This window comes from Patagioenas fasciata, chromosome 15 (assembly GCF_037038585.1).
Source record: "Patagioenas fasciata isolate bPatFas1 chromosome 15, bPatFas1.hap1, whole genome shotgun sequence".
NCBI classification, from domain to species: domain Eukaryota; kingdom Metazoa; phylum Chordata; class Aves; order Columbiformes; family Columbidae; genus Patagioenas; species Patagioenas fasciata.
Genome location: NC_092534.1, coordinates 9,992,714 through 10,005,384, shown reverse-complemented (window position 1 = coordinate 10,005,384; position 12,671 = coordinate 9,992,714). Strand labels below are relative to the sequence as shown.

The 12,671-nt window shown below is 37.6% G+C and overlaps 1 protein-coding gene across 8 annotated transcripts in view; it reads left to right on the top strand.

The window, feature by feature from the left end:
- The window catches only part of DNAH3 (dynein axonemal heavy chain 3), a 68,131-nt gene that overhangs the window by 41,962 nt on the left and 13,498 nt on the right, over positions 1–12,671 (top strand). For all 8 annotated transcript variants that reach the window (XR_011741490.1, XM_071815145.1, XM_065850410.2 and 5 more), the window contains 13 exons: positions 320–556; positions 930–1,033; positions 2,092–2,386; positions 2,832–3,011; positions 3,969–4,092; positions 4,181–4,337; positions 5,240–5,383; positions 6,015–6,681; positions 6,790–6,955; positions 7,294–7,510; positions 8,457–8,639; positions 8,804–9,002; positions 9,907–12,048. Coding sequence is in view for 7 of the 8 variants with exons in the window: in XM_071815145.1 (XP_071671246.1) it covers positions 320–556; positions 930–1,033; positions 2,092–2,386; positions 2,832–3,011; positions 3,969–4,092; positions 4,181–4,337; positions 5,240–5,383; positions 6,015–6,681; positions 6,790–6,955; positions 7,294–7,510; positions 8,457–8,639; positions 8,804–9,002; positions 9,907–12,048 (4,815 nt within the window). In the remaining variant the exon portion in view is untranslated. The remainder of the gene's footprint in view (positions 1–319; positions 557–929; positions 1,034–2,091; positions 2,387–2,831; positions 3,012–3,968; positions 4,093–4,180; positions 4,338–5,239; positions 5,384–6,014; positions 6,682–6,789; positions 6,956–7,293; positions 7,511–8,456; positions 8,640–8,803; positions 9,003–9,906; positions 12,049–12,671) is intronic.

Sequence of the window (12,671 nt, the reverse complement as noted above, 5' to 3'; positions counted from 1 at the left end):
GTGAAATACAGAGCTCTCACATTTGAACACTGGTGTCATTACAAAGCTGAACATGATCTTGTGAGTGTATTCCATGTTTTGCTTGCTGTTTGCTAGCGTCTGAAGAGAATTAGGACCCTTTGTAAAGACTTTTTCTTCCCATTTATTTTTATTTGTAAACAGTATTTTACACAGACAAGATCCTCACTCTATAGTTTGGTTTTGTTCCACTGAATACAATGGTCTAAGTTTGTCTCAGAATACTTCTGCAAAAATGCATTTGAATTGGGATTTATGGTTATTACTGGCATTTAACTAAAATTCCAAATATATGTTTTAGATGAAATAAAGCAATCCAAGGAAGAGGAGAAGGAAAGCATGTCTAGTCAGCAGATCTTCTTGTGGCTGCAGGGGCTTTTCCTTTTTGCTTTGGTTTGGACAATTGGTGGGATCATCGATGCAGACAGCAGAAAGAAATTTGATTTGTTTTACCGTGACTTGCTAGCAGGAACAATAAATGAAAACCCACGCCCTAAAAGTGTGAAGCTTACCAGAAACAATATCTTCCCAGAAAAAGGTGCTTCTTCATAACTGTATTTGCTTGGCCTTTTATAAAGCAATAAGAAAACTTGGCACTTTAGGGGAGAATAGAGTGCCTGGCAGATGTTAAATCTGCAGCAGAGCCACCATCTGCCAGACCTTGGGCAGCCCAGCTGGGTGCTTTTTCCTGGCTCTTTTAACCAGGAGTTGTATATGCCTCACGTTGCACTCAAACCATGTAGCTGAATCTGACCTAAAGTAATTTGGTGATGATAATGGTGGGGGGGTAGAGGTATCTCATGTACTAGAAAGCCACCATTATCTCACAGTGTTGAACGTCTCACACTAAAATGACTGAAGTTTATTCTTTCATCAGTGGGTTTTCCTATGTCGTGTTCTTCAATTAACAGGGAGTGTTTATGACTTCTATTTTCACAAGCATGGCAGTGGGCAGTGGAACATGTGGATGGAGTTCATCACAAAAGAAGAGCAAGTTATCTCCCCAGACGCTAAGGTTCACATTGATATCTTTCGTTATAGAAAATAATTATTTGACTAAATTGTTTAGAGCTATCGATCAACTACCTTAGCTAGCCCTGATTCTACTATATTAAGCTGTCTAATGCTTGATCTGCAACATTTCATTAATCTCTGTAGGCTACTTTTCATGCTGAAGTCTTAGTTCTGGTATCATCAATATTGAAGGTTCAGCACTGTGAGTGAACATGGAGCCCCGAGGTTGGCTGGTGGTTAAAATTTTAGGTTCTGCTTTTGTCTCTGTAATAGCATCTGATGGTGGGGAAATCGTGGTAGGAAAAAGCCGAAGCGTGAATTTCCATTCTGTCATTTCTGGTTTTTGTGGTTGATATCATGATATTATAGTGTGAGTTAATCAGAGAAAGCAAACCAAGAGACTTATTACTTCCTTGGGACATGGAGAGCGGTATGGAGTCCTGGATCCACTCCATTTCCAAATAGGGGCACTCACATTTCCAGTGGCAGCTGTGAACTGAAGGGAAGTGTAGTACAGCAGAGATCTGCAAAAAGTACCTATTCTGTATTCTGTAGGTGAAATTTCAAGATAAGCGGTTTGTTCAGCCTTTCATTCCATTGTAGTTGCAACTGTCTTGTCTATTAAGTACATGAGATGTAAGAGTACATTTCATTCTGCTGTCTGAAATCTTTTATTGATATCTGTTGCACAGCTGCTAATGGTAAGTGGAAGATGAGGAAGAGAAAAAAAGATCTATAGCACTGTTCCTTTTCCTTTGTACAGCAGGGCAACAGAATTAACCCATCCTTAACTCTGCAGTTCTCCTTCCGGGCTTTATATAGTGTCTATGAACCATAATACAGATAATACTAGTTGTGCTATTTACTGTATAAACATTGAACAAAAAGTGGGGCCATACTATCTACCAGAACCTTGTTACAGCCGAGGCTTTCAGAGAAAATTATTTTTTAAAATGCATTTGTGCTACATACTTCTTGCAGTTGCTTGCAAATATTAATGTTGATTAAGGTGTAAGATGTTTGATTTTTCATGTGTTATTTTACTTTCTTGTGGAACAGGTATCTGAGCTGATCATTCCAACAATGGAAACTGCTAGACAAATGTTTTTTCTTAAAACATATGTGGAGCATAATGTCCCTTTGCTTTTTGTGGGTCCCACTGGCACTGGAAAATCAGCTATAACAAACAATTTTCTACTACGACTTCCAAAGGAAAAATACATCCCAAGCTTCATCAACTTCTCTGCAAGAACCTCTGCTAACCAAACCCAGGATATTATTATGTCCAAGCTGGACAGAAGAAGAAAAGGATTATTTGGACCTCCTTTGGGGAAAAAAGCTGTAATATTTGTGGGTAAGACAGTTTTTTCAGGGTTTTTATATCATTTTAATTCTGGCTTTAGACAAAGGAAGTGATTCATTGAGAATAGTAATTTTGCATTTTCTCAGTGCTCTTTGGCTTTTGTCAGGCACCTGAAGAAGGATTAGCTCTGCCCCCTGCTGAAAGTCTCCAGCTGTTTAAGTGGTGATAGCCTTCAGGATAGATAACAGTGTTGCAGTGTGACATGAAATAAAATAAAACAAAATCACCAACTACACTAAGTTAAGCCATCACCTCTAAGTATGCCTGGGAAGTGTAATGTTATTTGATTCTGGTTAGTTTAATGGGAAGCAAGAATAAGAAGACACAGCCTTTTTCTGCTGCTGGCTCAGTTATTCTTTCTGCTTAGCTTTGAAAGAAAACTGTAATTCCTAAACACTGAGAGGTTTTTATTCAATGATGTTTGTGTTCTCCGTAGATGACATAAACATGCCTGCAAAGGAAGTGTATGGGGCCCAGCCACCTATCGAGCTTCTCAGACAATGGATTGATCATGGTCACTGGTATGACAAGAAAGATACATCCAAGATGGAAATCATAGATATGTTGCTTGTTTCAGCTATGGGTCCACCTGGGGGAGGCAGGAACGATATTACAGGTAGGAAATATATTGCTGTGGCAAGTAGTTATCTAATTGACTGAAGTTATGAGGCAGGTTCAGTTTTGCTGATGACATTCTACATTAATCTATTACATGTAAACCTACAGACACATTCACTAGCAGGGTCATTCCAAACAGAAGTTTGTATGCTCAAGTTCAAATCTGTACCTTTTCTAGGAGGAGTTTAATCAACATTAGATACATTTTTTTAAATGTTGGTTAAACTATGAATGATGAAAATAATTCTAAAATTAGAGGATTGGACACTTTCTGTTTTCTCTTCTTTGGAAAAGGGAGGGAATACATCTTGCCAAATCTTTCTGGTAGTTCTCTTTTGAAATTGTATCTCCTGCTGCTAAGATAGGCTGCCTGCATTTACTTACAAGCATGTTGCCTGGAAGTTCACGATTCCTGTCACATCACCATAAGGGAGGTTACATTTTCTAATGAAAAGGTTACGTCAGTAAAAGCCCTAATGTAGCTACAGCTACACTGTTATAAGGCACCTTATGCTACTCTAATACAGGTATAACTGTACATGATCTGAGGACACCTTATTAAAATAACTATTTTGATACAGCCAAATTTGTAAAATTTAGTAGTGTATACACTGAATTTTGGTTTTGTAATGTTTGCTTTGTCATATCACAGTAAACAGGGGTAATGCGAACTGAAATTTAAATCTGGGTAGTACTGGCCTTGTTGTAATGGAGATTTGTGTTTTTCTTATTAAAAACAGTTATTCTAAGTGAAATACTGATACAAAATATAAACCAGTTGACATTTAATTTGCATCACTGCTGGGGAAGAAATTTGCCAGAAACAAAGTCATGAGCTGGAGCCAGATTCAAATGTTATTTGAGTGACAGCCAGTCCTAGAATGTGGTACCTTGAAAGGTGGAAGAATGTTTGGACATTGCTAAATCTTTCTGCATCTTTTTGTGTGTATTACAGGACGCTTCACACGGCATTTGAATATTGTATCTATCTGTTCTTTCAGTGATGACATATTAACCAAGATTTTTACTACAGTTGCTGATTGGCACTTCAGCAAAGGCTTTGAGGCTGTTTTTTTCAGGTAATGTGATATATATTTCCGTCTTTGTCATCTCTTCTCCTGCTATTCACCTGCAGAAGTTAAAACTGTATTTCTTCTCCTTCATAAGGCTGGGTAAGATGCTGGTCCAAGCAACAATGGGGATTTATAAAATGGCGGTTGATAATTTTCTTCCAACTCCTTCAAAATCCCACTATGTGTTTAATCTACGAGATTTTGCCAGGGTTATTAAAGGAGTGCTGCTCTGTCCACACACTCATTTGCACGTAAGTTATAGTTTAATCATGTTGCTGTAAGAAACACCAATGGGAAAAGTATATTATTTTAATAACATCAATAAGTAAACATCTCAAAATACATGAACTGTGATTTCAATAGATTTACAAGGTTTAAAATCAGGATAGTCCCTGAATACCTTGCTATGTATTTTCTGTCTCTGAAGGAGACAGCTGTCATTTTTGTTCATGTTCTTTACATGTATTACAATTGGGCCCAGAGGTCCAAGGCCCATCTGTTAAGGCCTATACATCAAGTCAGACAGTCCCTTCTCTTGAACTTGCAGACTAAATATACGAAAGAAACAAAAGTGGGAAATGGCTTTACAAATGGCAAGCCCATCAGTGAACGAGGCTGAATATTTTAGCCCCGAGTTTGCCAATGGTCACAAACTACACATCAATACTGGTAGATGTATGTGATTTTCATCCTGTTTTTTTCATCCATTTTCAGTAAAACGTCAGGTTAAAGGAGTATTAAAAGTTTTGTTTCTGTTGGGGGATTGTTTTTGTTGCAGAAACAGAACAAAACGGCTACAAGCTATTCAGGGGAAATCTTAGCCAGCAACAGTTTTGGGCAGGGCTTGGGTTAGAGCCCAGGAGCTGCATTTTTGAAAGATTTATGCTTTATGTTGGAAGGATGAGGAGATTTGATACAGTAGAGAAAAATACTTTGACATAAGAGTCCCAGCTTGTCTTGGCAGGAAAGACAAGATGGTAACTACGTGAGGATGCCAGTTAAATTAGCAGAGGCTGAGCCATGTGTTGAATGGCTTGGAATTAAAAGATTCCCACTGAGATTAGTACAAGATATGGCAGGGTCCAGATGGACATTTCTAGCCTTTTGTTTTTAAACAATATATTTACCTGTTTTCTTGTATTTATATTTTCAGGATGGAGATAAACTGATCAGACTCTGGATTCATGAGGTTTACCGAGTTTTCTATGATCGCTTAGTTGATGAGGAGGATAGGCAGGTATTCTTTCAGATGGTACAAGAGACAACATCAAACAGCTTCAAGCAGAGCTTTGATAAGGTATTTTGGGGTAATGCCCTGGGACCAAGAATGAGAATTACGCATTTTCAGAAATACTTAGACATTGGGATTTTATGAGTTTTGGGCACATTCTGAATTATTTTGATCAGTGCATTTAAAAAGTATGGATGGTCTTCTATTCAGTATTATTATATGTATTCTTAGTGGAGTTAATACAAATTACTTCATAATTTGTTTTGGCACAGATGACTATCTGGAATAAATGTCTTACACAATATTCATCTGTGCTTTTTTTAAGTTAATATTTGGATGAACCGATGGGAGTAGTGGGTACTTTTCTGAGAAGACTTTTGGGAACTTATCCTGTATGTGACAGCAAAGTCTCTTTGTGAAGTATGCCTGTGTGGAAACTTGCACATCAGCCTACAGCATATTTCCCATTTAGGTGTTGTGGTGTGTGTTTTTGTTTGTTTGTTTGTTTGTTTTCTTGTGTGTGTGTGTGTGTTTGTTTGGTTTTGTTTGGTTTTTCCAGGCTAAGGTAATAACTAGAACAGCTGGAAAGCAGTGCTTCCCGCAGTATTGTTACCATGTAGATAAAAATGATTATGACTTTAAGGAAAATAGTTCTCTAATAGTTTGAATTATGTGTTGATTCTTGTCTTATCTCTAGGTACTGAGTCATCTCTCACCTACTGGAGAAATCTCTGATGATAATATTCGCAGCCTGTTCTTTGGAGACTATTTGGATCCGGACAGTAATGAAAAAGTGTATGACGAAATCACAGACTTACAGCAACTGACAACCGTGATGGAATACTACCTTGAGGAATACAACAATATCAGCAAAGCGCCAATGCCCTTAGTAATGTTCAGATTTGCTATTGAGCATATCTCAAGGATATGCAGGGTATTGAAGCAGGATAACGGACATCTGTTGTTGGTAGGGGTTGGCGGGAGTGGTCGACAAAGTGCTACCAAGCTGGCCACCTACATGAATACCTTTGAACTCTTTCAAATTGAAATCACGAAGTCCTATGGAATCAGTGAATGGAAAGATGATGTTAAACGAGTCATGATGAGAGCAGGTGTTGCTAACAAGAATGTGACCTTTTTGTTCAGTGACAGTCAAATAAAGGATGAAACATTTGTCGAAGATATCAACATGCTTTTAAATACTGGTGATGTGCCTAATATCTTTGCAGCAGATGAGAAAGCTGAAATTGTTGAGAAAATGCAAGGTGCAGCAAGGATGGAGAACAGGAAAATTGAAGCCACTCCCCTTGCTATGTACAATTTCTTTATTGAAAGGGTGAAGAAAAATTTGCATATTGTCTTAGGTCTGTATACAATGTGTTATTTCTGAGAATGTTTTCTCTTAGGCTTAGGTTTTCCTGCTTTCTAACTGCAAACAAACTTAAGTAATGATATTGTTGGGTTTTTTCTAGCCATGAGTCCTATTGGAGATGCATTTCGGAATCGATTACGGATGTTCCCTTCTCTGATAAACTGCTGCACCATTGATTGGTTCCAAACCTGGCCTACAGATGCTTTGGAAATGGTTGCTAACAAGTTTTTAGAGGATGTTGAACTTGAAGATGACATTAGAAAAGAGTATGAGTTTATCTGTCAAGAAACATATGAAGCAAATGTTTGTTCCCCCCCACCCTTGCAACCCCAACATACTTGATCAGGAAACCATTCTTACAAACAGACAAAGCTAAGTCAACTCTGGGATTTCAGTGCATGTCAAAGATACATAGATATATGTATCTGATGTTTCTGAGAATCAGGCCACTCTGCAAAAGCAGTCTAAAATATTTCTTATAATGGGAAAAAACAATTCTACCTTCACGAACACGAATATAATTTCATATGCTTAGAGTAATTTCCTGATAATTAACATAAAGACAGATTGTATTTTCATAGTAATGTGGAAAAATTTTCTCTAGGGTTGTGTCCATGTGCAAATATTTCCAAGAAAGTGTAAGAGAACTCTCCGTCAGCTATTACACTACACTGCGAAGACACAACTATGTGACACCAACTTCATACCTAGAACTGATTCTTACCTTTAAAACTCTGCTGAACAGCAAAAGGCAAGAAGTTGACACCATGAAAACTCGTTATCTTACAGGACTTCAAAAACTTGACTTTGCAGCTTCACAAGTAAGTTTCAGATTAGAACACTGAATATGTGCCATATGCATACTTCAGTATGGGGTCTGTATAAGCTGATTAAAACTTCAAAAAATAAAACTTATTAAATTCCTTCTTCACTATGTTGACGATGCTATTGATAATTTTGTATAGAAAGCCAGCAGCAAAAGTTAGATTACTGCTTAATAATTTTAAGAAATTATGGTAAGTTTGCATCATGGCACTTAATAGAAAGCTAAATGAAACTGATGGTACTCATTTAATGTTGGAGGAATTAACCTTACAGATTTAAGGATTTTCTCAAAACCTTATATGGAGAATTGATGCCTTAGCATCCTAGTACCTATTACCCTTTTCAAAATAGGGGAAAAGTTGAAGAATATTGTAAGATAATAATAAACTTTAATTCCTGAGTAGATTCCCAGTAGGAAATTGATGAGGTCCCAGGTAAATAACCTCCTTTTTCAATCCATGTCATCCAGGGATTGATCTTTCCAAGATGCAAAGTAAAGGAGGTTCCAAATACTTGCTGGATGAAGAAGATCCAGTTTGCAGCTGTTGCTGTCACTAATTCTGTGTTTCCTTCCAGGATTCTTTTGGATTTTGTTTTCCACCTGTACCATAAAGGATTATTTAACATTCCATAAACTGAAACTGTGAGAAGAAAAAATGCAATTAATCGATTTATTTCTTATTATTAAGTGGATCATAAAAAAGCAACATATTGTATGGATGATTAAAAAATATCCTTTAAAAAAAATCTTTTCAGTTAAATAAAATAGCTCTTAGTAAAAATAGGCTAGAGAACTGTTTTAACAATTATTTAGATCAAGTGTTCCTGTTTAGATTGTGTTAATATAGTGTCTTCTGATCTTCAGAAGACGCCAAGATGTGAAATACTAATACATGAAATGTTTACACAAATTCCTTCTTGATTTCCTGTTATGTTGATCAGGTTGCAGAGATGCAGAAAGAACTGACTGCCCTTCAGCCTGAACTGATTAAAACTTCTGCAGAAACAGACAAAATGATGACCCGGATTGAAAAGGAAACAATTGAAGTAGATGCAAAGAAGGAACTAGTGTCAGCAGATGAAAAAGAGGCCAATGATGCAGCAGCTGTTGCTAAAGCTATTAAGGTAGTGTCCAAGGGTTGAGCCTGCAGCACAATGTTGTGAAGAGTCTTTTTATTAGGTACTTATGAGCAGAGAAGGTTCTCCAAGTCTGTGCTGGAGTGGGGTAATCAGGTTGCAGAGCTGGTATTGTATGAAGGTTTACAAGCTTCTGCCCAATGTCTTAACAGGACGAATGTGAAGGAGACCTTGCTGAGGCCATGCCAGCTTTGGAGGCAGCACTTGCAGCTCTTGATACCCTGAATCCTTCAGACATCACTCTTGTGAAATCCATGCAGAATCCACCTGGTCCTGTTAAGCTTGTAATGGAGAGTATCTGTGTCATGAAGGGAGCTAAATCCGAGAGGAAGCCTGACCCAAGTGGCAGCGGTAATGATGTGGTATTTGTTGTCCCTGCACTAGGAATCCATGGGGTACTGCTGCGCTTGTGCTAGTGAAGCACTTCTAGCATGAATGCAGCCCTGTGCACTAAAAGTGCATTTTGCTACCAATGGCTTGTAACTACACTGAATAACTAAGAGCTGCTTTTGTCTTTGTAACATATTGCACTTGCTTGACACTGTTATACAAGCTTTGTAAGTATGATCCCAGTCACCAGCACAAAGTCATCTCTTCAACTTACTTTGACCCAGCCTTGAGGAGCTCTGGGATCTGTAGAATTGTTGTGCACTATTCACCTCTATTTTCCCCTCTAATCCCTGCTACCAAACTCTATCAGTTACACATACAGAGAATTCTAGCTATATGCCTGGCACAGGTGATTACTCTAATGAGCTCTTTCTGTGTGGGTTATGTTGTTATTGTGGGATTGCACAGAATTTGCAAGGCAGGAAAGGAAGGAGACCTTTTTTCTTTCACTTTTCTTCTACCTTATGCCCCCACAGTTCAACCCTTCATAACTGAAAATAAGAATTCTATAAATGTCTTTAATCCAAAACTATCTTACCTAGGTTAGGAAGGAATGCTTTCACAAAGTTACCGATTTATCTAATAAACTATGCTAAGAAAGACTGTATAGTAATTTGTTTCCCTTATTTTGCTTGATTGATTTAGAATTAATAGGTAATTAATAAATATGACATAGGTTAGCAATGCCGAATTTCCTGTCTGAATTTATTTAAATAATGACTTTCCCAAACTAGTTAACAGTGGTTGCATAGTAAAATTCTGTTGCAAAATCATTGATGTTAATTCTTCATATTATGTTTCAAGTATTTTTTTCAGTTAGAACATCCATGTTTTAAGCCTGATTTCAGTATTATCTGTAATATAGGTAAAATGATAGAAGACTACTGGGGGCCATCTAGAAAACTTCTTGGAGATATGAAATTCCTTGAGAGCTTGAAGATGTATGACAAGGATAATATTCCTCCCTCTGTAATGAAGAGAATTAGAGAGAGATTTATTGATCATCCAGATTTTCAGCCAGCTGTCATAAAAAATGTCTCATCTGCCTGTGAAGGACTATGCAAGTGGGTGCGAGCCATGGAGGTGTACGACCGTGTTGCAAAAGTGGTTGCCCCAAAGCGCGAACGTTTGAGAGCTGCAGAAGAAGTATTGGATGTTCAAATGCAGAAACTAAAAATAAAACAAGCAGAACTTAAGGAGGTAGTTGATCGCCTTCAAGCTTTGAATGATGATTTGGACAACATGATTGACCGGAAGAGAGAGTTAGAAAATAATATTGAACTCTGTTCACAGAAAATTGTGAGAGCTGAACAGCTAATTAGTGGTCTTGGTGGAGAGAAAGATAGGTGGACAGAAGCTGCACGATTATTAGGAATCCAGTACATAGACCTTATAGGAGATGTGTTGTTATCATCAGGAACTGTGGCTTATTTGGGAGCCTTTACTATAGATTATCGCCTAAAATGTCAAAATCAGTGGCAGGTCCTGTGCAAAGAGAAGAACATACCATGCTCCAGTGATTTTAGCTTGAGCAATACATTGGGGGATCCAGTCAAAATCCGTGCATGGCAGATTGCTGGATTGCCAATTGATTCTTTTTCCATTGACAATGGCATCATTGTTTCTAACTCAAGAAGATGGGCTTTAATGATAGATCCTCAAAGGCAAGCTAACAAGTGGGTAAAAAATATGGAAAAAGCTAACAGGCTGTCAGTTATCAAATTATCTGACACAAATTATGTGAGGACATTAGAAAATGCTATTCAGCTTGGAACACCAGTCTTGCTAGAAAATATTGGTGAAGAACTAGATGCTTTCATAGAACCCATTTTATTAAAGCTAACATTCAAACAACAAGGAGTAGAATACATGAAATTAGGAGAAAATATAATTGAATATTCAAGAGATTTCAGGTTTTATATGACAACCTGCTTAAGAAATCCTCATTATCTTACTGAGGTGGCTGTGAAAGTTTGTCTCCTCAACTTCATGATTACACCTTTGGGCCTTCAGGACCAACTTCTTGGAATTGTAGCTGCAGAGGAAAAGCCTGATCTAGAAGAAAAGAAAAATAAACTGATTATAGAAAGTGCAGCCAACAAGAAACAATTAAAGGAAATAGAAGATAAAATCCTGGAGATTCTTTCCCATTCAGAAGGAAACATCTTAGAAGATGAAACAGCAGTTAATATTTTGTCTTCATCCAAAAAATTATCTGAAGAAATCTCTGAAAAGCAAAAAATTGCCTCTGTAACTGAGATGCATATAGACTCTACTCGCATGGGCTACAAGCCAGTTGCTGTTCATTCAGCTGTTGTCTTCTTCTGCATCTCTGATCTGGCAAACATTGAACCTATGTACCAGTATTCATTGGTTTGGTTCATTAACTTGTATGTTCAATCTATTGCTAAAAGTGAAAAGAGTGAAGATCTAGGAGAGAGGATCAAAAACATAACCAAGCATTTCACAATAAGCATCTACAATAATGTCTGTCGTTCACTGTTTGAAAAGGATAAGCTATTATTCTCCTTCCTTCTGACAATAGATATTATGAAGGGAAAAGACCAAATAGATGATGAGGTTTGGCGTTTCCTCCTAACAGGAGGTGTTGCTCTTGATAATCCTCACCCCAATCCAGCTCCAGACTGGCTATCTGACAAGTCATGGGCTGAGCTCGTACGTGCATCTAGTCTGACACACCTCCATGGACTGATGGAACATGTAAGAGAGAATTCTTCAAAGTGGAAACTAATATATGACTCTGTAAGACCCCATGAAGAAGCCTTCCCAGATACGTGGAGCACACTGATGGGGTTAGATCGCATGGTTATTCTCAGATGTTTGAGGCCTGACAAAATTATTCCAGCAGTGCAGGAGTTCATTGTGGAAAATATGGGAAGGACATTTATTGAGCCACCTACTTTTGATCTTGGAAGAAGTTACAGTGATTCAAATTGTTGTGCCCCTTTGATTTTTGTGTTGTCACCAGGTGCTGATCCTATGGCAGGTGAGATTGGTATTAAAATATCGTTTTTTATCTGGTTAAATGTCACTGAATGTGACTAACTGGCAATCGTGTAGACCCCTTGATCTTTAATATGTCTTTAAAATACACTACAGCAGTCACAGAATATCAAACATTTGTATCTGCCCTTATTATACAATAATAGTAAAATTGCTGGAGGTTGGAATGAATGTAGTGGTGATGAAATGTTTAGATCTCTGAGCAGCAATTTATGACTCTAATAGCTTATAATATCCAAACCAGTTTCTAATATAAAATATGCTTGTGTTACAATTATTTCAAAGGGTGTTTGGGATTTGCTCCAGTCTTTGTTACAAACCCTCCTTTGGAAAATTTCTACCCTCTCAGATACTAATTAAATGGCGTATATGACCACAGTTAAAACCACATCTCTTAAATGTCCTTTAAAAAATAACCACCCAGATTATTTTTAAACCTGGTTTTCTGCCAAAAGAATTGTAATATGGAACCATGCCTTGAGGGTGTATTTCAAGTAGGTACTGGGTTTGATGGCAGATCTGGAGGGTTATTTTTAACCAGATCTGAAGATCCAAAGTACAGCTCAGCCCCCATAAACAGCTGTACCCATGCAACAGAGAGAGTAG